We start from the raw sequence: 24,652 nt of genomic DNA, 5'->3' as shown, positions 1-24,652 counted from the left end.
CTTCTTGCATCTTTTCTTCCAAAGAAAAAATAGCAGTTCCTTTTGCTTTTCTTCCTCAAAATCCTTTTTTTATCTGGATTATTTAATCCTCAACATCTTGGATTTGACAAAGAGCTATGAAAACTACAAATTGTGTGGATTATAGATACAGTTTGTGAATTAAAATATAGCTGTGTTCCCTATCATCTACTCGTGTTTTCTAAATATGAATGAGATTCTGCAGAGTTTCCCAGTTTTTCAAGCTTTATGAGGTTTGACAGGTCAGTTGCAAATACGAAAACCCAAGTATGATTTTACAATTTGTTCAAATGTTTTAAATTAAGTAATTCTAATTTAATTCCCATGTTAGCAACAGGAATTCTTATACTAATTCTGAAAATAATATTGCTGTTTTCTTGCTCCTAAACAGTGTTGACTAGGTATTTTCAAAACCAATATTTTAGGCTGCACTGTGAATTTTAGTGAAGGAAGAGACAACCCAAAAACAGTGTGTCATATGCAGAGGATGTTCTTTGCTTGTGGCTTAGTTTTGTTTTGTTTTGTTTTTCTTCTCACTGCCTATTCTACACAGGCTTTTAAATAAAAAAGGTGGAGATAGCTAAAATAAAGAAGGAGTAATATGTAAGGTGCATTTCTAAAATGTGTTTGAAGTTAACTTAGCCATCATCACAACAGTCACAGCCTCCACTGACATTCTGGCACCAGAAGATAGAACCCAGGAAGCGTGGGCACCTCACCCTGTGGCAACAGCTGCTTCCTCTCCTGATGGTGCCCACCACCAAGAGCCAACTCAGACTCCTGTGCCTTGGGGTGATGAACCAGCCCAGGGCACTGAAGGCATCACAAATCCCATGGAAACCCCCAGAGATGAAGTCCTCCACAGGACCACAGCCAGTGTGACCCAAACTGGTAATGGCTCTCTTCTGATGGGTACCAGTAAGAATAATGGACCACACTCATTTCTCATGCCTGGTGTGAAATGAGACATTATTTCTGCTGAAGATGATTCCTTTAATTTTCTTTCTCAACCTGGGGATCTTCATTCTTACTGTGGACTTGCAATGAAAAATCTGTTGAAGATTCTGTGGACAAGGCATAAGGGACTCCTTGCTGGTGCACTTGGTGGTTTCTGTCCTTTGCTGAAGCATGTTTTGGGGTCCTCTCCTAAATGTTCTGCAAGACATGCACTTTGGTGATTCTGAATCCCTGGGCTCGCCTCGTCTTCCTTTCTTGTGCATCCACGGGATCAGGCTGGATCTGCCTTGGCACTGTGACTGCTGTGGTGGAGGTGCTCTGGCAGGTTAACCAGATGGCTTGGTCCTGTGACTCAGCAGCAGCACCATCGCTGGGCAGTGGTGTCCCAGTGGTGAGGGCAGGGCATTCACAGAATCAGTTCCTTACTTCTCTTCCCCTGTGTATTGCCAGGCAAGACCAACAGAGGTGAGGCTGCTCACTCCTGAGTTGCAGGGTCAGGTTGTTGCTGCTAAAGTCTCTTCTTCTAAAGGTCTCCCCTTTCCATCTGTCACTGGGATCTGTACATGTCACCAGCATCTTGCTCCAACGTGCTGAGCGTAGATGTGGAGCTGGAGGGTGTCTCAGCAGCCAGTGACAGAGTGGAAGGAGAGGCCTTTGTGTCTTCTCTCCTCCTTCTGTGCTTTGCATGAGGAAGGTGGAGGTGCTTTCTGGCTTGCTCTGGCCCCAGCAATGGTGTGGGTGGTGGTTTTTTTGAGTGCCCCCTGATCATGCCACCGTCATGACAGCCGTAGAGTCCGTGGATGATGCTGAGCACGAGAAAGCAACCAAGGAGCCGCTGGCCCCTGGCACTGCACCTGGAAGGGAAGGTGAACCAGCAACCACCACACACGGTTTCCATGTCTATGGGATGCCTGGAGTTTTTTCAGACATTGAGGACCGTTTTGTTCCCTTGCAGGACCCTCTTACTACCAGTAAGAAAAATGAAATATAACCATTTTCATTTAGCCATCAGTAAGTTGTTATTGTGGACAATGGCCATTGTCCAAAAATGTGTACTATGGTTGCCATATTATAACTTCCTTTTTGGGTTTTGTTATTGATTTTAACCTGCTGCTGACATGCCATGAATGGTATCTCTTTCTGCTAAAAACATTAGCTAAAAGGCTGAAAATAGTGTTTTGCAAATAAGCTCTCCTTATATTCTGTTATCAGCATGTGGTAACACAACTATTGAAATGAAGAAGTGCAAACTTTCTGCTCATGCCCATACATCTGTGATAGCATTTTGTCTTTCTTTCTTTGCTGGGCACAAATGACAGCGACACCATGTTTTTCCTAGCTATATGTGCTGTTGGTATCTTTCCAGTGAGTAATTAAAGCTGTTACTGGGCTGTAACTGACATTTCATTTATGAACAGCCTTGTTTTTCAAAGGGTTATTATTCTGCTGAAGTTAGTGCAGTTAACAGTGTTTGCTTTTTATACTACATACAGCTTTGGCATTTTTTTTAATGTGTGGTCACGTGCTAATAATACAGGAAATGAAGGGACTTTTCCTTATTCCCAGATGTAGTTTCCATACAAATAACCATCCTAACAGTAAGGGATTTTTCCCCAGTTCAGTTAATCCAAACTGTTTGCATGCACTTTCTTGGAAGGTAGTGGAACCATTCCAGAGTAGAATTTGGCCAATGCTCTGTGGGCATACAATGCACATTATCTACCTATATTTTTACAGCCTTACACAGAAAACACTTGAAAGGTAATTCTCTTAACAATTCATTAATTGATATATTGTGAGGTATAACTTAAGCTAATTATTTTTTCAAGAATTTTGTAAAAACCAGTAAATTCAACTCCAACAAAATTGCCTGGTGGTAGTATTTTAACATTGGCATAGCACTATAAATGCAATATATATATTTGTCAAAATTTTATTGGAAAGCTAAATCTGTTTTTAATAATGTCTTCCTACTAAAACTCATTTCTTTCATTTCACAGGCTCTATTCACTTAATTAATCTAAGCTGCCTTCTTAATTTTATGTGCAGACATTACACACTATGAGAAAATGTTTTCTACCTTTCTGTTCTGAGCACATAAAAACTATAAGAACTGGTTTAAATATTTTTAGTGGAAACATCTGTGTTGAATCTTTGTATTGTCAGTACCCTGGCAAAAAGGTTCAGGAGGCTATTTTCTTGATACCCTTCCTTTTTTTCATTTACCTTCTCTTGGTGCATTTTAAGAACTCAGAGTACAGGAATTACTAAGACACTACCACTGTCATCAAAAAGCTTATTTATTGAAGGGTTCATTAATTTGCAATGTTGCCCAATATAGGCAAAATGGAATGGAAGAGATTCATGAATGTATTGTTAAAGGTCTTCTCTGATCAAATGAATGGTTTGATGTACTGTACCACTTTTTTTCACTTGCTTTTTTCCTACAGCAATGTTTAAACTGTGGTCAGACATCACACTAAGTGTCCAAGTGTCCACAGAATAACAAGCCAGCCTACTAAAGGAACAAAAAATATCTGTCCATAAAGGAAAAAAATCTAATATGTTACCAAAATGAAATGTAGAGAGCTCCCTCAAAGCACTTTCAAGCACCTCCCCAGAGCAGCTGGGAATGTGGCTGACCCCTGCTGCTTCTTCTCAGTGCTCAGGGCAGCAGCAAATGTAGCAGGTTTCTAAGCACCCAAATTTTAATAAATGTCTGAATGTCTTTTGATTGGTTTTTGTAGAGGAATAACTCTGGAATTTTTCAAAGATGATTCAAAGCACTTGAGAGGCTGCTGAGATGTAGTGTAGACAAGTTAGTAGGTCCCTCTTGTCAGCTTTCTTTGGCACTGGATCAAGACTCTTCATGGCTGAATCTGTGCTCTGTCCTTTGTTGTGAGATAGCGCCAGACAAGACGCCAGTCAATAAGTTTCTTGTTAATAAAAATAATAAAAACATCTGGAAAATTAACGAGCTGCTTGCTGGCTGTGCTTCACAGAGGGAATAAAACATGCTTCTCAGTTTTGGATTTGCCAGCTGTTACTAGGAAATGAGATCAGAAATGCTGGACATAAATTAGTTGTAATGTGTGTTAAAGAAAAAGAACTTTACAGCTGACTAGAGTTAGTGTTTAATTTCTTAGAGTCTGGAAGAATTCAAAGAGGTGGAGACCTGTAATATATTTTTGTAGTGATAATAGCAGTAGTCCCAAATGAAATTACTACATCTATAGTCTGCTGATAATTTTAGAGTTGGGATACCCTTATGATAATAGCATGGGCCAAGAATGTAGTTGCATGAAAGTTTAGGCAGCATGGCCAGCATAAAAAATATGAGACTGATTTAAGATCTGATACTATCCTGGAACCAAATTACACAACTTATTATAAAGGACAAGAGGATCCACATCTAAGTTTGCAGAGAACATTTTTTCTATTAGGAAAAAAGCACTTTTAATTTTTAGAGTCCCACTCTATAGCTGTCAAAGTCATAAGCATTCAGAGAACTATTGTTCTGTTTTATGACAGGATTAGAGTTTTAGGTGTTCAGTTTTATCCTGTGTTGGAATAGAATTGAAAGATATGAGGGAGACAAGAGGAGAGAACTATGGGTTTTGCTTCTCAGAATGCTAAAGTTAGTCATAGACAGTTTAGGTGAGTGTCATGTCTATAGTCCATGTGACAGTTTGCAGTATAAACACTCACTAATTGCTTCAGCATGGACTTTCTAGAGTATGATTTTTACATTGTTAAAGTCACAGTCTTCCTACAGTCCTGTTAAATATTCATCAAGCACTTTTGGCCTAATGGATGGGGTTTTGTTCTTTAGGCTCTGGTGTATATGGTGGCCAAGGACCACACAAGGGACATTATGAATCCACTACTTCCCCTGGAGAGACAGCCACAACAAAAATAGCTTCACAACCAAGGCCTTCCCCTGTACCAGGTGGGTTTTTGAAATCAAATGTTTTAAAAACTCAAGTACAGAATTGTCTCCATATCAATTGAAGTAAGAGATTAAAGTGAAGGTCCAATACAGTTCTTCAGGCTTTGTTTTGAATCAGATAATATTCAGCATTTCACAAGTAGTCTGAAAAACGGAGCATATTGTAACTCATATAATTTTTCAGCAATATTAAGATGAAACATTTGGCGAATGGGATTAAAGTTCAAGTAAATTTTATAAACTGAAATTAAATCAGGCGAAACTTGGTAAAGTTGTGTGCATAGTATCATATCCGTGAGAATGTTCAGTGAAAATAACAGCTGAGACAAACTCTCCAGAATAGAGCTTGCACACTAAAACAGAATAAAAAGAAGCCAACACTGTGATACAGCTGCAAAAGAATGCAAATATATTCTGGGACTTATTAGTGGTAAAGTCATTTTTAAAACAGAGAAAGTAATTATCCCACTCTACTTAGGGCTAGCAAGTCCAGAGCTGAAACTCTGTGTTCAGTTCAAGGCATTGCATCAGTCACATGGGCTAAAAATGGAGAAGAGCACACAGAAAATTTTGGAAAGGTAATCTTTGAAGCACCTTTTGAAGAGCTCATCATTTGCAGGGAAAACTGAAGGGAGATACAAGAACACACAAAAAGAATGCCTGTCAGTTTTTCACCATTAACTAAAAATTAACTAATTAGAAGAGGTAATTTGTTCCAAATGAAATGTACAAGTCTTTTAGACAAGGGACAGTTGTTTCAAACAAAGAAGATACAGGACATAGCTCTTGAGAAGGACCTCCCTGTGTAATGGTAGCAGAGCTATAATGGTAGTGCAGAGTAGGCTGCTGGCAAGGCTGTGAAACCTGCTTTACCAAAAATGTGCTAAAAGTCATCCTGCTTCTGTGCCTGGGATTGTAGGTGTGTCATGCTAAGCCTTTTCTTTTGCCATTGGAGTAAATCAGTGAAACAGCTCCTCTTCACCTATGCCCACCAAAGTGCTCACAGCTGATAGCAGTGATTTACAGGGGTATTTATTAATACAGGGGTATTTAACTGAGCTGCCTGTGTGCAGCTGAATGATGAAAACATGTTTGGTTTGCATGGAAAGACTTTGTAAACCAAGCAAACATTCATGGAAGCAAGGAAAAGAGTGTGACAGCTTAAAGGAAGTGGAAGAGATAGCGTTTTTGCAGTTCTGTGAAATGACAAAACCACGTGAGGCACATTCACATGCTCCCTTCCCCTCCCTGGTGTCCCTCCAGACTGGCTGATCATCGTTGTGGCTCTCGTGGTGCTGGCATTGATCCTCGCCGTGTGCATTGCTGTCAACGCTCGCAGAAGGTAAGGACACCTTCACATGCCCAAAACACACTGCTTGCTCCTTTCTTCTGGAGTCTCCAAAGCTTTGTCAAAGAGCAGAGTAGCAAACTGCAGGAAAGAGCATCCTGTGCAAAGCTCTGTGGCTTGGAGTGTGGGACCCAGTCCCCATGTCCTGCACAGGTCACACATCAGCCTTCACACTCCCCTGGAACCACTGACATGAAGTCAGCACGACATGAACAGCTCAGTCTTGCAAATAGAAACTGCATATAGATCACAGAAAATTAATTACCCTCTATCTATTAGTTATTAATGGGAAAATCGTGTTCACAGAGAGTGGAGGTTGTGAGATGAACACAGACAGCAATATCCACAGGATGGGGCAGGAAAAATCCTCCACCATTAAAGCATTGTGTGCAGTGTGAAGGGCTGTCTTAGACAATCACAGTGATTCTGTGAAAAGCTGTTTATCTGCTCCTTCTGAGCAAGAGCCAGTATCACAGCTGGCCATCACAAGCATATATGCTGACATTGCTCTCAGAGCTCTCAGTGGCATTATGTACTCCATTTTACATATGAGGAAGGTGAAGAGTGAAAAGTAATGCAGTGATCTGTGCAAATTTAGCTGGGAAATTGGAGAAACCCTAGCCTAAAGGATAGGGTATAATATTCTTACCTCTTTCTTTTCTCTGGGGGCTGTTCTGAGGTTATTTCCAATTGTCTTCAATTTGTCTTTGCTACTTGAATGTTAGATTTTAACTCTTTTTTTAATCAGTGAGCACATAATGTGTGGAGATTTTTGTTCAGGAAGCAGTGAGCACATTTTTTCCTAGTCTGCTGGTTGCAGATCACTCTGAGCTGCTCTTTTAAGAGGCTGTGGAGCTCCACAGCTCCTTGCTGGCATCTTTTGGCATTTTATGGCTGCAGAGCAGGAAATGATTCCCAAGGGTGTGTATAACATTTACAGAGTGAACTGAGCTACTTCAGATAAAATAACCCTTATCTATGAGTCAGTGGGCATGAAAGAAAAGGTATTTCAGAAGCATAATAGTAAAATTGAACAGCCAAATCAGTCATTTGGGGAAAAATATGCTTCATTTAAGAAGAAAGCACTTGAAAGTCCAATTTCACATACACACTGTCCCTCCTAGGCATGCTGGGCTCTGCATATTCAGTTTACACGAGGCTGTTTGAGGACAAGTAGCATGTTCAGCACTGTGTAGCCAGGGAGTCATCTAAACAGTAAATCTGACAGCTTAGGTAGTCCTGTTTTTACCATGCTGAAGAATACCCATCCCACAATAACCAGTGTGCATCAGTTTTGTACTAGTGGTTCTTTAAAAGATTGTCTGTGCTTAATTCACAGCTGCATATAAAGTTTATTGGGCAGCTCCTGCAGCAAATGTAACTTGAAAAGCACAGTACCCATTTCCTTCCTGAACATCCCAAGGAGCTCTGCTGCAGACAGCAGCAAGAGTAGCTCCCCCTATTTCATTACTGTTGGTTGGCTTCTAAGCTTGGCATGCTAATACAAAGAAAAAAACTGTTGTCGTGTTTAATGAGGCAAGAGCTTGATCCAGATTTTCTGCTTGCTTAAGAATTTGTGCATTTTCAAAGCTGTGGCCCCAAGCCTGGGTTTAGAAAGTATCCCCATAGTGAAGGTATTTACAAAGTTCATAAACGTGGATATATTCAAATGATACAAGTATATTTCTAGCATTTATTGCTATATGTAGTAACATATAAATGTGTTAAATATAAATTAAATTACATTTAAATTAAATTAAATATAAATTGGATAAATGAGCTCCTGATAAATTTTATGTATATAATAGTGGACACTTTTAAAATAAAATATGCAATATGGAGAAATTTTACACTTTGTATAGTATAAGTCTGCACTGGCAGACACAAGTTTAATTTCCAATCACTTTTTCCTAAATATTGGCCTTCAGTATTTTATTACTTTTGTTAGACTCTATTTACAATATTTTATTTTTATTCCTTTCTAGATGTGGGCAGAAGCAAAAGCTAGTGATTAACAATGGCAAAGGGGCAGTGGAGGACAGGAAGACAAGTGAATTAAATGGAGATATCAGCAAATCACAAGAAATGGTGCACTTGGTCCATAAAGAACAGTCAAATGACCGAACAGAAGCATGTGATGAATTCCTGACTGTTAATGAAACACAAAATCATCACGAGTTTGACATGAAGACTGGAGTGTAATGGTACCACACTGCCAAGCTGATCAGGGCTGGGGAAACCAAAATCATGTGGAACTTGAACAGGAATTCACAGATGCACTGTGCTACTGATGTCTTTTGAACATAAGCATAAGTTCTGTTTCTTTTTAATCACTTTGCAATGATGCTGAGTTTAAAAATTGACGCGTGCTTTCTGAAATACACCTCCAAGAACTGCATAATGCTTTCATTCCCAGTCCCTCCACAGAGGGCTCTCACTGTGTCCTGGATGCTAGAAGGCATACAAATTTACATCATTACTCCCCAGATGGAAGGTCTTCACTGTGTGGAGCTAAAGAAGTATCCAGTCACTCCATCTTACAGATATTTCCAGTATTAAACATGCCATGGTACAGAAGTATGTGAGGAAAAATGTCAAGAGTAAAAAAATCAAGTTTAAACCCAAAAGGCATCTTCTACAATGTCTGCAACATAAGAATCCTTCAGAAATGCCTTCCAGCCAGGAATAGCAGTGGGTACATTCAGAATCTGCCAGTATAAACAAGAAGTGACACATTATAATTATGTGTGGCTTGGTCTGCAACGAGGGAAACCCAGAAGATCAAAATTTATTTATCTCTATTTTTAAATACCTATGGACTTACAGCACATCTTCTCAGGAGGGGTAATAAAGGCATGAAAACATGAACTGAAACATAATAAACTTTTGTTCTTTATTATCCAACAACCTGTACAATTATCCTTCAGTTTTTGAGATGTTCATTGTTCTTCTCCCCCCTCATTCATTGATCCAAGTTTGTGCATGTTTTTAATGAGCCTGTTAGTTAAGATAATGAATAAAACAAAATGACCCCAGCTCTGTCACACATGCATAAATCAAGCAATTGAGATCACTAGGGAAGCTGACAGTATTTTGTTCCTGAAAATAGGTCTCTATATTCTGCTCCACTTTACTAAGGAGATGCTGAGCCTATTAAATTTTTTTCCCCCCTGTAATTATTGTATTATTTGAGATTGCTGATATTTTAAAAGTTGCTTTTCTGTGATCTCGCTCCTTTCCTCTGAATTATATTTCATCTACATTGTTTTCCATCTGCTTTTTAAAAACACCTAAAAGAAACATTGCTTGCTTTTTGGTACCAGAAGTTCAATTTCTACAGAAAAGATCAAAGCAAATGATACAGGAAACTCTTCCCAGCCATATAGCATAGTAGAGTAGCTGAGCTGCATTGTTACATGCTTTTGTTATGTCCTTTGATGTCTGTTATGTAAAGTATTTGTATTAAGCTATGATGCTGTGCATTATATTGATATGAATTGTCAGGAAAAAATTATTTACTATCAGTGGTCTGTGTCATTTTTAAGAAAGCATATTGAAATGGAGGGAAAATTGCAGCTTCTAACCCAGGAAATGCAAGAAAATGTGGATGGTCTGTGGCAGGGTTATTCAGCAGTTTTGTTCACTGACCATAGCCCCTGTCTTTGAAACTGTTCTGCTAAAGTGTGTTATGTTCTCCACCTGAAGCAGTTTGGAGGATGAATATTCAGCTGGCTAAATACTGACTCTAGCTAGCACTGGTCTTTACAGGGACATAAAGCACAAGACTGTTGATTATATTCCTGAGTCCCAGCCCTCCAGCAGTTTCCCATGTGCTTCATGGAAATGCTCAAGTGCCCTGGTATCTGCTGGCAGATGTCCTCAGGGCAATTTACACCTGGGCAAAGTGTCCCAAGGCAAGGTGATGTTTTAAAATGCACACAGGATGTTTTCTGGCTTTATGTAGGTCAGAGATTTCATCTGTGAACAGTGCATTGATTTTTGTTTCATATTTTTAAGCATGCTTTTCTATTTGTCATTAGAAATCAAATTATCTGTTTAAAGTGGTGTTAGGTATTCATTCCACTAAGGATAGAGACCCAGAGTAGGAATTATTCCTCTCTTAAAATCCTAACTGAATATAGGTCTCAGTGAGAAGGATGTATTTCATTGTCTTGGAAGCTAAATTTCTCTTCTAAAAAACCAAAAAATCTCTGTCATGTTATTCATCTACCTATTCAGATGTTGAATGAAGAAATCCACAAACTTCTTCATAATTTGTCTTATAGTCAGTAGCTATAAAAGCACAGACAACACTGGTTGGTTCTTTGTATATTTTTAAATGGGAGATGCTCAAGAGGCAATGCCATTATTTTATATATGCTGATTCTTTCTAGATTGTGTCCTGTGACCTGTGTGTAATTGTTTCATTATAGTTTCAAAACTAGAAGGCCATTTCATATGTGTAATACATTACATATTTTTATTAATCTTGCATTTATTATGAGGGGTTGTTTGTTGTGTGTATGTATTTTTATATAGAGCACTTGATATATTTGCATATTTATTTAACAGATTAATCAGAATGAAAGAAAGCACCATCTCTAAATTGTAACTAGAAATAGTATTGCTAAAAACATGTCAGACTTTAAAATAAGCTTCCAAAATAAGCCTGATTCCACACTGAGGATAAAGTGTAAGTCCAGCTGTGAGTGGGAGAGAAGTATTCAGTCGTGTTGAGTACTGTGATCATTTCTTCTGCTTGCAAATTCCAGGCCAGGCTGAGGGGAATGCTGTGTGACCTTGTCTGCTCTGCTGGCCTCCCACAGGCTCCACAGCTGCTCTGGCAGTCAGTGATGGACTCAGCTTTCCCCAGAAGCAGACAACAGCTACAACAGCTTGGTTCAGCTCAAGATCAACCCAGTAAGAGCTGGACTATAGTTCCTGGCTCAGTGAACCAACAGCACCCAGCAAGATCCAGCCCCTCCTTCTGGGTGCTGACAAACTGTGCCTTGGTCCACCCTTGGTGCCTAAGAAGAATGAGGATCTCTCCTAAAAATGCCATGGAGCTCAGACCCTGCTATCAGCTTGTGTTATTCCTGAAATGTTTCAAATAAATGTGATCCAGACCAGGGGAAATACTGGCTACAGCAGCAGGCATATTTAAGATGGGCTCTGTATATTTTTTGGGAATGTAATATTTTCATGAAGCAAAGCAGGTTGATTGTTTCATCTGTATTTTCTTGAAGTTCTGGAAAGGAGTATTTGATTAAAGCAGAGAAAGGATGTGCAGCTGTCATGTCTACCTTTGTGGATGTGAAACCCTTCCCACAAAACCAGTTCCAAAATTGTACTTTTGCAGTTTTTCACATGATAGGGATGGTTTTTCTGTGTCCCTTGTCAACAACAACAGCCTCTGTACCAATTAGTTTGAAGCATGTTGCCTGGAATATTTTTCAGAGACAATTGCCAAGTGTCTCTTTAGAGCATATTCTGGTTAGGGCTGGTCCTAATTATTCTTTCTGTAGATGAAGGAAATAAATCCTCTGACAACTGTGTTCTGCCTCTGCATACAAAGACTCCAAGGTATTTTGTAAGTCAGCAGTAAATGGGTTTATTTTAAATTATATTAGGACATTAGACAATGATTATTTCTTAATCTTTATTAAACAGTTCAAGGGTCTGATGCCTCTGAGTGTCTGCAAGAGATCTGATTAGTAAAATGTCAGCCTTTTTGGCAACCACAGGTTCTGATTACTTCTTCTCTGTGGAGGGGAAAAGGAAAAATGGTGGCAGGAAAAGGGCTGTTCCTTGGGTGCTGTTCCAGCTGTGTACACAGCAGTAGGTGACAAAATTCCTGCTCCTTAAGGGTGGAAAGAATTGTGCTAAGGTGTTTTGGGCATGGAGTTCTGGGGATTCCAGGATGGAGGGAGGGAGAGCACAATTTCTGGGAAAGGATGTAAAGGGAAAGTGAAATTTCTGTACTACAACTGGGAAAGTACCTCCAACACCCCCAGGACTGTGGCACTCAAGTGTTTCACAACTCTGAGTAGGAAAAAAGAGCCTTTTCCTGTGAACCTCCCCACCTCCAAGTCAACCTCCATATCCACCTCCTCATTTTCAAACTGATTTTGGATTTTCCCCTGGTAGCTTATTTCTCACTATTGCTATGCCCTGCTGCATGTGGCATCCCCCAGGCTGGGGGCAACCAGCTGTGGCAATGAGGAGAGGCAGATTTAGCCAAGATGGGTAACACTGTCCTCTGTACAGCACAGAGACTGCACTTTTTGTCTTCTCTTCCTCACCCCTTTGGAGTATGATTAGTAGAGGCAAAAGCATTTCTGAGAGGGACTGATTGGATTTTTATGTGTGCCTTAACACGTTATACATGAGGTGAAAAATTGCTATAGGGACTGTGCATATGTTGAAAGCTCTAACACATGCCAGGTGTTAAGGATGCCCAGAAAAAATGCTGGGAAATGGAGCTGTGGCAGCAGCTCTAGCAGATAAAAGCAGTTACTCTCTCCATCCCCCTTTTTCTCTCTCTGGTCTCTTTTCTATCCCACTCTGGTCAGAACCATATCCTTTCTCTATCAATAAATGGTTCTCAGGTAGAGTATTTGCTGCTTTTTGGGCATTACTTTCATCCAAGAAATCGATCAAAGTGAATTTATCTTCCTGTTTTGAAGGTGCAGGACTGATACAGATCTTCACATTGGTCAAATGAGCTGCTGCATAGGAGTTTTTTAAAAGCCAAAACTGTAGAAGAGAACCCACCATCAAAGCAGCTCTCCTAACCTCAAGACAGTTGATTATTGTTAAAGTGCAGATAAAGCAGGGGCAGTGACATCTTTTCATATGCTTTAAACACAGACTTCTTTCAATTCTGTCTGCATGGTTCCTGAAAGCAATAGTAAGGTTTTGCCTGAGTGACACCTTCAAGGAGTCTCAGAACTTTTAATCAAAAAAGTTTTATTAAAAGGAATTTATTTATTCCTACTCTAAAGGCAAAAGGGTTTTGCATGAAAAAGTTGGGGAATGAGACCCATCTTTATACATTCTCTGCCACAAAAGAGTGCATTGAACACTGATATGATTGTCTTTAGTTTTTTCTTTAAAAAAGAATTTTAAAATTATCTTTTGGTTCAAAACAAATCCACAAAAACTGTCAAAAAAGATGACTTTTTTCCTCAGAAACAGACATAGTTTCAGGTAGTTTTAGTATTCCAGATAGGAGATAGAGTTGTACAAATTTCCTTTTTTTTGTTTGTTTGAGGGGATTTTTTGGGGGGGGGTGGAGGGGAGACCTTCATGTCTGATACACAGTAAAGCTTTCCCTTTGTACTAAAATGAAATTCTTAGAAGTAATTTATGGTCCCACTGGGGAAAAAGAATGGTGTGCAAATAATTCTGAATAATTCTGAAACAGGATTGTTTATGTCTGAAACATCATAAATTTAAGTGCATTTATCAGAAAAACCTCCAGCATTTTTTAGAAAATTAAGGAAAAGTCTCACTCAAACGCCCACTTAACTTAGAATTTAGGTCAACAGCAGCTTTCTGTGGGTGCTGAAGCTGAGGCACAGCTGAGATTAGGAGTAGTAGGTAAACCAGCATATGGTTCATAAGCACTGGAGGCTGTATATCCAGAAACTTTTAGGTCTGCTGAGTTTGTCCTGAAGTCCTTGTAACTCTCAGAGTATCCCAGGGCAAAGGAGGATGCAATAAGGCATTTTCCACTTCTCTGGAGGCTCTAAATTTTGTACCTGTCATCCAAAAGCCTTGCCTTGGGCAGTAGTGGTAGGATGGAGCCAGTTTTAACACCCACATTGCCAATCTCATGTGAAAGTGTATAAAAATTGTTTGGTACCATTTGGTACCAAATGGCTTTGGTACAGCATAGTTTCAGCTTTAGTTCTAAATTTACTAGTAGTCATTGGTATATATCATCCAGCTTCTGGCAGGACAGAAGGATTTTCTTCCCTGGGTAAATCTAAAAAACACCCCTTAAATCATTTTCAGTGATCACATTTTCCTTTGCATGAATTGAGACTCCACACTTCCATTTTTCTTGCAAGAAACAATAATAAACTGTTCTGCCCCATGATAGGAATTTAAGTCTGAGTTTATATTTGTATTTTTATGTGTATTTTATCAAAGTACTTTTTTTACAGCAAGCATCCTGTTTAGGGCTGCTGCTAGAGATTGCAATCAGCACCTTACTGGAGCTAGCTCAGGGACAAGTTTTCTGCAGACAGTCATCTCACTTGATAACAGCACACCACAGGAGAGAAGAGTTCCTGCACACGCTGTTCACTACAGCCATCAGTGATACAAAACTCAGAGCAAATGCTGGGCTCCTTTTACTTTCAGATCTACAAATTATTCTCTGCTTTGGCTGGTTCAAGCATTGCCTGTCTGTCTGTCTGTAACCTAGTGTGCAAGCACATGGTGTTTGTCTTCCTGTTTCACAGCCATCCCCTCTGTTCAGCATGTTTTGTTTTTCAGCAGTAGGTCTTCAGATTCACTAGCTCTTGGGTATTTCCCTGCAGTTCTTTTTTGGTTCATTTTCTAGTTAATCTTTCTTTCATTAATCAAGTAAAAGTCTGAAATGAACTCAAGGTAGGGATGCTTGTTTGTTCAGCCAGTGACTTAAAAACAAACTTACCCTTTGTTCAAAAAGGTTGACTTCTCACCCATGAAGAGAGCAGATATAAAGACTGCCTATTATTTATGGGCTGGTAGAAAATAGGAGAAGCCTGGTTCAGAAACAAAGCTGAAATGATCCAGTCAATTTAGATAACACCAGTAACCTGGGTGAAATAGTGGATTAATTTTAAGTGCATTTCCTAGCTTGGTTCCTCTTCTTGTCCCTTCAGTGCATTGGGAGTCAGCTGCCTTTTCTCCCTTGCACATGTGCACAGCAGGACTTCTCAAGTGGTGTCCAGGGATCACAGGTGAGTGATCCATCTTCAGGCAACCCGGTAAGAAAAGAGCCAAATGGGAGAGAGATCTGTTTTACAAATAGCTACATGAAAAGCAAAAAATTTTTAGTTCAGTCAGGAGTGAGGATGAAGGGCACAAGTCTGTGTAAAACAGACCCTGTGTTGCTTTTCTAAATGCTCATCCCTGTACTTCAGAAGCCCTACCAAGAGTGTGAAGCCTTGCTCCTCCAGACCTTGTTCCTGCAGTTCTGGGGGGCAGCAGTCAGTTTTGTCATTTATCTGACTGCACAGACACATCTTGTTTATCAGCACAGAACCTGCCTGCCTGAACCACCACGACCACAAGACTTATCTTGCATGCAATCTGTTTTCCTTCCCGCCTTCAGTGCACGCTGCAAAGTGAGGCAGCAGCTCTCACCTGCCCAGCCTGGGGAGCTGCCCCAGCTTTGGGTGCCTGCACAGGGCTCTGCACAGCTTTGGAAGCAAAATGGCACCAAGCCCTGCTGGGGTATTTCTGCATTATTGCAATGCAAGTGCTTGCTGCAAATAGCTCCTTCCAGCCCAACTGAGTGTAATTTTCAGTGCTGTTTTCCTCCTAAAGTGCTGTACGTTGGGGCCACCTGTTTCTTTCATAACCTTGTCCTGTTCACACGTCCTGGCTAATACAAAGGGGAAGACTGTTTCCGACCTAACAACCCCAAACCATTATCTCAACTGTTCTTTCATGCCTGAGAGGACATACAGAAATATCTCTTAATATGGGTCCATGATTCATAACTCACTGGCTTTTATATCTTTCCTGTACAGGGGGACATACTCCAGACACAAACACACTCCTGAAATAATCATTTTCTCTAAGGCTATGGACAGGGAGAAAAGGGTTATGAGGGGCTTGCAAGGGCTTAGAGAATCAGCCTTTGGGGTGTGTATTTTCAGAAAGGTCAGCTTCATATAATTGCAGTACTGACTCCTGCATGGGTTGGTTATTTTAGGTCATTTTGCAGAAACATTGCTTTGAAAAAAGCAACGCGCACAGGTTGGTGCAGAGCCTTTAATTTTAAACTTTTATTCTGATGTGTAACAGAAGAACAGACAGATTCCTTCTATGGAAGGAATTTGAACAGAGATGGGCACCCTGGAAAAGCTTCAGCGAGGAATTTTATATTATCAGAATGCATTTATTAACACCACTTGTTGATGAGGCCAGATCAGGACATTTTTGCTCTGGTATCAAAATGCCAGCAGATAGATTTACTTTTTCAGTAAATCAGATTTACTTTTTGCCCAAAGATCCTCCTAGCACCACATCAGGGCTTAGTTCGTTACTGACTCAGAGGGCAGGCTGCCAGCTGAGGCACTGCCAAAGCCACTTCCTGCCATGCCTGGATTTCTTTGGAAGTTTCTCAAGTGGATGATTGAGAAGAAATAAGGCCGTGGCTGTGCCACTGTGAGTGCTCCCAGCGAGTCTGGCTGTGCCTTTATCGCGCTCTGTTTCCGCAGCGCCTGCTGCTCCCAGCACCATCCTCACCGAGCTTTCTCCCACTCTTGGCACTGCCACCCCACTGGGCCACGGCTCACTCCATGAGATCTCTTAATTTATGTGCTAAATACTGTTGATTTCTTTATAAAGAACTCCAGAAGTTCCGCTACAGGCTTTGTTTATTTATTTTGGGGTTTTTTTTTTAGAAAGGCTATGAATAAAAGACTTATTTTTTAGCAGCTAGGGGAGGGAAGTAGGTTTCTAAAGCAACTGCAGCCATTGATTTGTGTCCTCCTACTCTTCTAACGTCTTTTCACTTCTCTAGGCTTCACTGCCAAGAACTGAAGTTAGTGAATCCTGGCTTTTGTGGAAAATGAGCTCATCTGCAGCCAGCATCCTGGAATATGGGGAGGATAAAGTGAGGGGTGAGATTTCTCTCTGTCAAAGTCAGGTCCATATTCTACCCTGCATGTAGTTCTCAGAACAGGCAGCCTTTCTCTTCAGACTGCTTTATATAAACTCCTACACAAAGCATTCCCATACTGAGCCCAGGTTGAGATTAAAACTCACAGATGTAAGCCATGAAAATTATGAATCAACATTTATTGATGATATGTACATAAGAGGTACAACATTTAGTGAATATTATATTAATGACTATTTCCAGTATAGAAAGAATGTCTAGTTTGTTTTATACATGAAAGTTACAGAAATCAGTTCACTCTGTAAGAAAGCATTAAAAGCAAATTACTAACAATCCTTGTAAAGAGGAAAGGATCTGAACTACAAAAATAGAATCAGGCATTCCAACTACAATATACAAGAACGGAGCCCAGGGTTGGGAGAAATTTTATCATCTGCATTTATTAATTTCTAAACAAACTGTGCTATAGATACTGTACAGTATGCCATTTCAAAATCTCCAGAACTTTCTGAGTGTAAAGACCAACCTTATCCCTCTTCTTTTTATTCCTTTTTACAATAGAACATCTCAAAACATTCCAGTTCGTGCCTGGTCACCTTAAGAAGGGGCAAGGGATGATGAGCAGGCAGCACAGAGTACTCCAGTGTGCAGTTCATCCTGAGGAATCGTAATGGACTCACCAAGCAGGATAGTTTCTGTGCTTTGGGGCCTGCTTTTTATTTCTTTCTGCCTAGAGGGGATTATTATACTTGTAAGATCCAGGTCCAAAGTATTTAGGAATGAATCAGCTTCTTGTTGCTGCATGGTTCTATTTTCTCTTTTCTCATAGAAATATAGCTCTGATTTCAGAAGATTTTTTCCACTGACTTTGTAGTTGATCTGCCTTTTTTTTTTTATGATCAGACATGCTTTTGTAAATAACAGGCCTGTACAAACAACCACAGTAGCTTTAGAAGCATTTAGCTTGGCATTTATTTTCCAATAAATGCTAGTATCCCTTTTTAACAATGGAAGAAGCAGTGCCCCTGTGCCCATGAGTTGCTCATCTTTCTCAGAGACTGCTCCTGCTAAGGGGATGAAGCAGAGGCTCCTATCAGACTTCTCAGGACTCTGGAGAGAGCTGGCAGCCCTTGCTGCCTGCAGGCCTGCCCAGGCACAGCCCTGGGACTGCACTGCTTTCCTGGCATCTGTGGGCAAGCAGAAACTGGAAGTGACTCAGAGGGATCCTGTGATGCCCCGATGTGACTAAGGGCTGAATGATGCACAGAGCCAAAAGCAGCCCGGGCACCCATCAGGAGTGCAGTTAGATGGACTTCCCCTCATTCGTTGTGCCAATTTAAATGGTGACTTACTAAGCTTCTGGTGATAAAGAGTCCAAACATTTTAGGCAAACAAGAAGAAAATAAAACAGAAACTTAGCATTCCAGTGAACATTAATTCTTTATGACACAACAAGTGCATTCACCAGGCAGCAAATCTATGCTGGGATCACTTTCACTCACCGCCAGGGAACTACACACATGCAGCTTCTAACACACACCATACTGGCTAGATAGCTGAAAACTAAAACTAAAATATTTACAATGAGCTGTTTGCATACATGATTCTGAATGTTATTAAAACTGAGTACTCCATAAGAGACAGATAAAGTAGTGACTAAGCTATGGAACCTAATTAATTGAATGGTCAAAAGGAACAAATCCAGATACAAATGAAAAACAGAACAAAATTTTAAAACACAGTCTAATTTTCTACTATGGCTCAACACACAGAAACCAATTAAATTAATTTAAAACACAGCTACACATACTGTATACACCATTTCACTGAAATTACATGTTGATAGCTACATTATCTACACTAAGTGCAGAGAGGCACTGGACATCATGCTTCAACAAAATGTCAAAACTGGTATCAATAAGGTTTTACAGCTATTAGTAACTCGGCACTATTCTACCTGTGATTCCTATTAAGTTAATACCTGTTACATCTGATTTAAAATACAATATAGATCAAAATACAAGGGTATATCAACACACTTCCTACATATATATCTACTAGAAACTTAGGCTCCAAAACCTCAGCAGAATAACATGGCCCCACGAATTTCTGAATAGCTGAAGAGATACCCAGTATCAGTATCACCCTGGGACAGCAGTCCTTCCTACTCCATGTTTTCTTTGTTTTGAATTACAGTCAAAGAGTTAGTAGGCCATAGAAGACTTTTTTGTTTGTTATATAGTTGTTATGGATATTTATATTATTTTATTTTTATTTCTCTAAAAACAGTTCTTTATTAATTAAGTTGAAATTATTATAGCCACGGCCTTAATGCCAACAGGTATTTGCCTAATGGGAAGAAATTACCAAAAAAAGAAGTAACTGTCATTTGGGTTGAAAAATAGAGTGATTTTTCTCTTAAAAATACTTAAGAAAACAGGAGGTATTTGTGTGGATGCTACCCAATTACATTGGTCCCATGGTGGTTCTGTTGGTCATTTTTCAAGAAGGCAAAATTAGGTGGCAAAATCCTGAACTTTTTCCACAGGCTGAACTCACACACACTGTATTGTAGCAAGATGGATGGGGTACCTGACAACGTATTTCTTGCCTACCCAGATCTATTTTCTATAAACTGCATTCTGAGCCAGTCAGTTATACATTAACAGGTCCTAAGGAAGAACTGCAGGATTTGGCAAAGGTAACATCAGGAAAAATTATAAAAGTGAGGGACGATTGCCCAAGACAGTCAATCTAGAAGATTGCTCAGATTATTATAGTATTGTTCCATGATGAACTGCAGCATTTAAGGACATAGTGAAATTCCTATTTGCTTCTTGCATTTTGTGCTTTGTCTATAATTCATCACCAAACATAACACAAAAATATTTCATTGATCCTAAATGTCATAAGAAAACTGGTTTTGTTCTAAGGTATAGATCACCTTTAAAGGAGTATTTCCCTACATAATATGATCCCATAGAAAACATTCTAAGAAAATATTTGTGTGTCTGTAAATCACAGATACTAGGTAATTTAATTCAGTCTACACTGTAGTTTCCAGAGAACAAGTACAAATCCCTAAAACCTGTATTATTCTTCACTAAATCAGTGTTGAGCACACAATATTTAACACTATAAATACATATTCAGCTTTTTCTGATGCATTCTACAAGCACAAGTTCATACCAGATCACAGGAAATATGATATATTTAAGAAAGGGGCAGGATATAGCAGATGGAAGTGTATGCCATTGTCTTTAAGTAGGAAGGACAACCTGTACTACACAAGAACTCACAAGTCCATACAAAACACCAAAATGGAAATGCTATAATCTACATTACTGACTGCAAAATCAATATGCAAGCACAGTTTGCTTACAGTCTTTGAAAAACTGTAGAAAAAGGAATGGAAAAGAATGATACAAAAATTCCAGCAGACTACACTACTTATGTACAAAGCAATATACAGGCACGAGACAATCCAGGTTGTGTGATGCTGCCTACACAGCTTCCCTTCGTGCAATGGTGTGTGCCACAGAGCATCATCAAAAACAGTAGCAGGACTCCTGAATGTTGAGTAGAAGACTAGAAGGACTGGAAGCTCTAGCACTGATCAGCATTGATCCTGCTCCTCTGCAGCAGGAAGGAGTTAGAAGTGAAAGGGATCAAAGGCTGGGTAAAGTGAGACACCTCACAAGTCTTGTCTCCCCAAATCTTGCATTTGGGTTAGTTATTTCCATCCTGGGCTAGTAGAGACCTACTCAGTGGCTCAGTCACCTGCTATAGGCTTTTCCAATGGCTGGAACCTGGTATTTTTGTAAGACTTCTAGTTGCAGCTGCACAACCTCTTTATCTGTTAGATTTGTATCCACCCATCAGTGGGGAATCACTGGGTTTCCCCTAAACAGGGGAAGATGTCTCTGGGATGGTGGGCACCTGTGAGGGACAGTTCCTCAGAACCTTGTGCCAAGGAGGCCACTCAAAAGAGAAGTAAAAGAATTACCAGCACCTGGGCATCAGCAGCAGTTTGACTCATTCCTAGCAGCAGATTTCCATTGAACATGAAGTATGACCAGGAGGAAAATCTGAGGGAGGCACTCACTGTAGATCCTGTCTGCACCAGGCACTGCTGCTGGGGCTTCTCCAGGAGTCCTGCCTCAGGTCTGTGCATTGTCTGCAGGGAGACACAGCCTTGGTGCCCAAGGGAACAGAGACTGGTGACTTTGGAAGGAATATGCACTAAATACATTGCTTTGGGAAAATCATGAACAAGAACACAACATCTTCCAAAAAAATCTACAACTTGACTGCCTTCTTTATCATTTCACTATTGTAGATCCTTTGTTCTTTTTAGTACTTGAAACTACACTCTGTATCATTCCTTAGACAAAGGAAATGGGGTAAATCTTTTCCCTTCAAAGTCACCAATATTATTAGAGAGAAGAAAATAACTCATCATTCCAAGAATGCTTTCTGCTGGAAACAGGAGCTTCTACATAATCTTATATGGTGAATTATAGCTGAGGTGAACTGTTCCAATGGACTTACACCTATCATAATGGCTAATATGAAAAATATCTTAATTGTGGCCTTAAAAGTCACAGCAATAAAATCAAGATAGTCTTCAGGCTCATAGCAGAATAATATTACAGTACATTTTTTATAAAGTGCCCTTATTTATCCTTCTGTAAATTAATTCAAATGCAGCAATAAAAAGAGCTGAATGGAAATTAAAGGGATGAGAATCAGTTATACCTTTACATCTCCACCAAAGGATTCTTCTGAGCCCTGTACTAAAGCTCAGAGCCTTTTTAAAGATAAAAAGAGAAGTGAATGCTAGAGGGGAGGTTTAATATTGCCTATAGTTATGGGGATTTGTGCAACTGCTGCTGTGTTGCTACAACAAGGCTGCAATAACACAAGTAAAGGCAAGGAAGCAAAGAAAATCCAGGCAAGTCACCAGAATAAATTTATTCACATGCTGATGCTTCAGCTTCTCAGATTAACAGTCCACTCTTCTGGATGATTAAAATCTAGTGACCCTGGGAGTGATGGAAAACAAATCAGAAATCTATATTACTCCTACTTTTAAAAGTGGCATAAAGTCTAGAATTTCATGAGCTGTAAGAAAGAAATGGAGATCAGCTATATCTCAGAGAAAACATGGGAAAAATCTGTGATGAGAGTGATCCTTATTTTTGTGTTGAGTTTAAATTCAGCGCTGGACTTGTAGCACTGAAACAAAATAAAAGAAGTATCTTGGCAGAAATCTTTTGGATGTGAGAATCAACTTCATTATAAATAGCAGACAAAGACTATTCCCTAGGATGGGATTGTGAAATGTCTCATAACTTAAGAGAGACAGGAAAGGACTTGATTTTTCCTGGAACATTTTGACTCCTACAGATTTCAGTGGGGCTTCCCAGAGCATTGCAGGCACAGTTTTCACTACAGCAAAGTTTTTCAAAGACCTACTGAGTTTCTCACCAACTCAAATGGAAAGAGCACATCTTGTAATAGGGACCAGCTGGCTTGTGCCCTACCTGTTTGAAGAATCTTTGTGTGTAAGACCCACACACATTTCTTAAAAGGCTGGTGCAGAAATAATGAAGAAACAATTTAAGTGGCAAAGTGCTCCACCTCCCCTGCAGTTCTAATGCACAGAGTGCTTTACTTTCAGTGAGCAGATACTATGAGAATGCTGACACAGCATCACCAGCAAATGCATAAGCATGTATGTCATTTAATATGCAATGAACTGAATCTTTGCCTGGTCTAGACTTTTCCATGTGCCAGTGTGCTGACAGCAATCCAAAGGCCAGAGGATATCACAGACAAAGATGGGGGGAACTGACAGAGCAGCAAATGCAGAAAACAATGTTAATATGAATTACACAGAAACCAAATGACTTTTCACTGAGCTTTTTCTTTAACTTTACCACCCCAGCACTGTGAGCAAATTAAAAAATATATAAATTGCCAGCTGCAAATTAATGCATTGAGACTCCCAGTGAAAGCAAAAGGAGGCTGGCCAGTAACCAGAACTGCCTGCTGAAACGTGAACCTTGGATTAGCTGAAGTGGACAGTCCCTGGGTTATTTTCTGTTTATTTAGTTAAGTAGCAACCCAGACTCATGGAATGAGCAAATAGAGAAATGAAAGCCAAGAGTGAGTTACATTTTCCCACAGAAATGGAAAGTTTTTTGATGATTTAATACAGTGCTGCACTGGAGTAACACTATATTAAATATTCTGTCAGGCTACAAGCAGAAGAATATACAAAACCCAACATTTCTCCTTCTCCCACATCCACATGCAAGTAGAGAAATACCATCATAACTATATTTTGAGAAATCCCTGAGTTACTGTACCTACAGAATTACCACTTTAAAATCACAGTCTGCTATTCTAATCCTATCAAAAGATCCAAATTTATTCTCCCATTTGTGGGTGGGGTTTCTCTAGCACTGCATTCCTTCCTTCTCTAGTCTCCATCCAAAGAAGCACTCTTCAAAGGACATTACATCCCAAGTGGATAACTGTAAGCATATTCTAAGTGTTTCTCAATATGTAATTTTGTGGAGCTGCCTAGTCACATGTTGCTGACATTCCTGTTTGCTTCCAACTGCTAAACAGTTTCAAATGACAGCTAAAAGTATATGGACCAGTTTTCTAAAGCTACTTTCAAAGCAAGCAATCAGTGTGGCAGCTCCTAAGAGACTGCTGTGGTGAAGAGGACGAAAATTCATCTACTAATGGGTGAGCTGTGCCATGAAACAGCCCAAAAATGCTGGATAAAAATGCTGTGTGTTATTCTTGGGTATAACTACCACTGGAGTGGCAGCAAATGTCACTTGATGAGAGCCAGCACCTCAGTGCAGGGAACATTTTACAATACCTCCACACCATCCCAGGCACATTGCTGGCACATAATCCAGTGAATGCTACTTGGGAAGCAACAGCTAGACAGAGGTTAACTCTGGATATGCTAATAGCAATGACTGAAGAAAAGAGAACACAACCTGCCTGCCACTTCTCTGAATAACCTACAATTCCATCCTTCACCAAAAAGAAAAAAAAAAAAAATCCTCAAGATCCTTCAGGAGGCCTCTGGGAAAGGCTTCCCCCTCTAATACATGTTAGAGGCTTACAGAATTCACAGTGGTTTAATATTGGTTAAATTAGGCCATTTTACTTAGGATTTGCTTGGCCATGGCATTCAAGTGATGACAAAATTACAGTGGTAAGAAAAATATTCCATGATAAATGCTTAAATGAAGGATACTCTGACAATGGACTTGATCTTGCACATCATTAATCATGCAAGTAGCCTTGGCTGGCTAAGGTCCGTGTGCAGTTTCAGAGATACTTATATGAGTGCAGATCAACAAAAGCAGATTATATTTTTACTTTAATAGCCTCTACAGAGCCAAATAGCACTCTACAGTTAAATATATTACTCCCCTTTAAACCCATGACAGGTCTGAGCACAGACACTGAATGGCCTATTCCCATAAATGTTTGAACTCTG

At 39.8% G+C, this 24,652-nt stretch overlaps 1 protein-coding gene across 10 annotated transcripts in view; it reads left to right on the top strand.

The window, feature by feature from the left end:
• The window catches only part of CD44 (CD44 molecule (IN blood group)), a 45,068-nt gene extending 33,507 nt beyond the window's left edge, over positions 1-11,561 (top strand). For 5 of the 10 annotated variants that reach the window (XM_079308367.1, XM_079308370.1, XM_079308372.1 and 2 more), the window contains 5 exons: positions 676-936; positions 1,761-1,946; positions 4,808-4,924; positions 6,188-6,266; positions 8,258-11,561. In XM_079308367.1, coding sequence (XP_079164493.1) covers positions 676-936; positions 1,761-1,946; positions 4,808-4,924; positions 6,188-6,266; positions 8,258-8,474 — 860 coding nt within the window. In that variant the 3' untranslated portion in view covers positions 8,475-11,561. The remainder of the gene's footprint in view (positions 1-675; positions 937-1,760; positions 1,947-4,807; positions 4,925-6,187; positions 6,267-8,257) is intronic. The other 5 variants (XM_079308368.1, XM_079308375.1, XM_079308369.1 and 2 more) reach the window with 4 other exon arrangements.
• The last annotated feature ends 13,091 nt before the right edge of the window (positions 11,562-24,652 follow it).

The sequence above is a fragment of the Erithacus rubecula genome (assembly GCF_903797595.1).
Source record: "Erithacus rubecula genome assembly, chromosome: 6".
In the NCBI taxonomy this organism is placed as follows: Eukaryota; Metazoa; Chordata; class Aves; order Passeriformes; family Muscicapidae; genus Erithacus; species Erithacus rubecula.
Note: the sequence above shows the minus strand (reverse complement) of the source record. Positions and strands in the feature narration are given on the sequence as shown.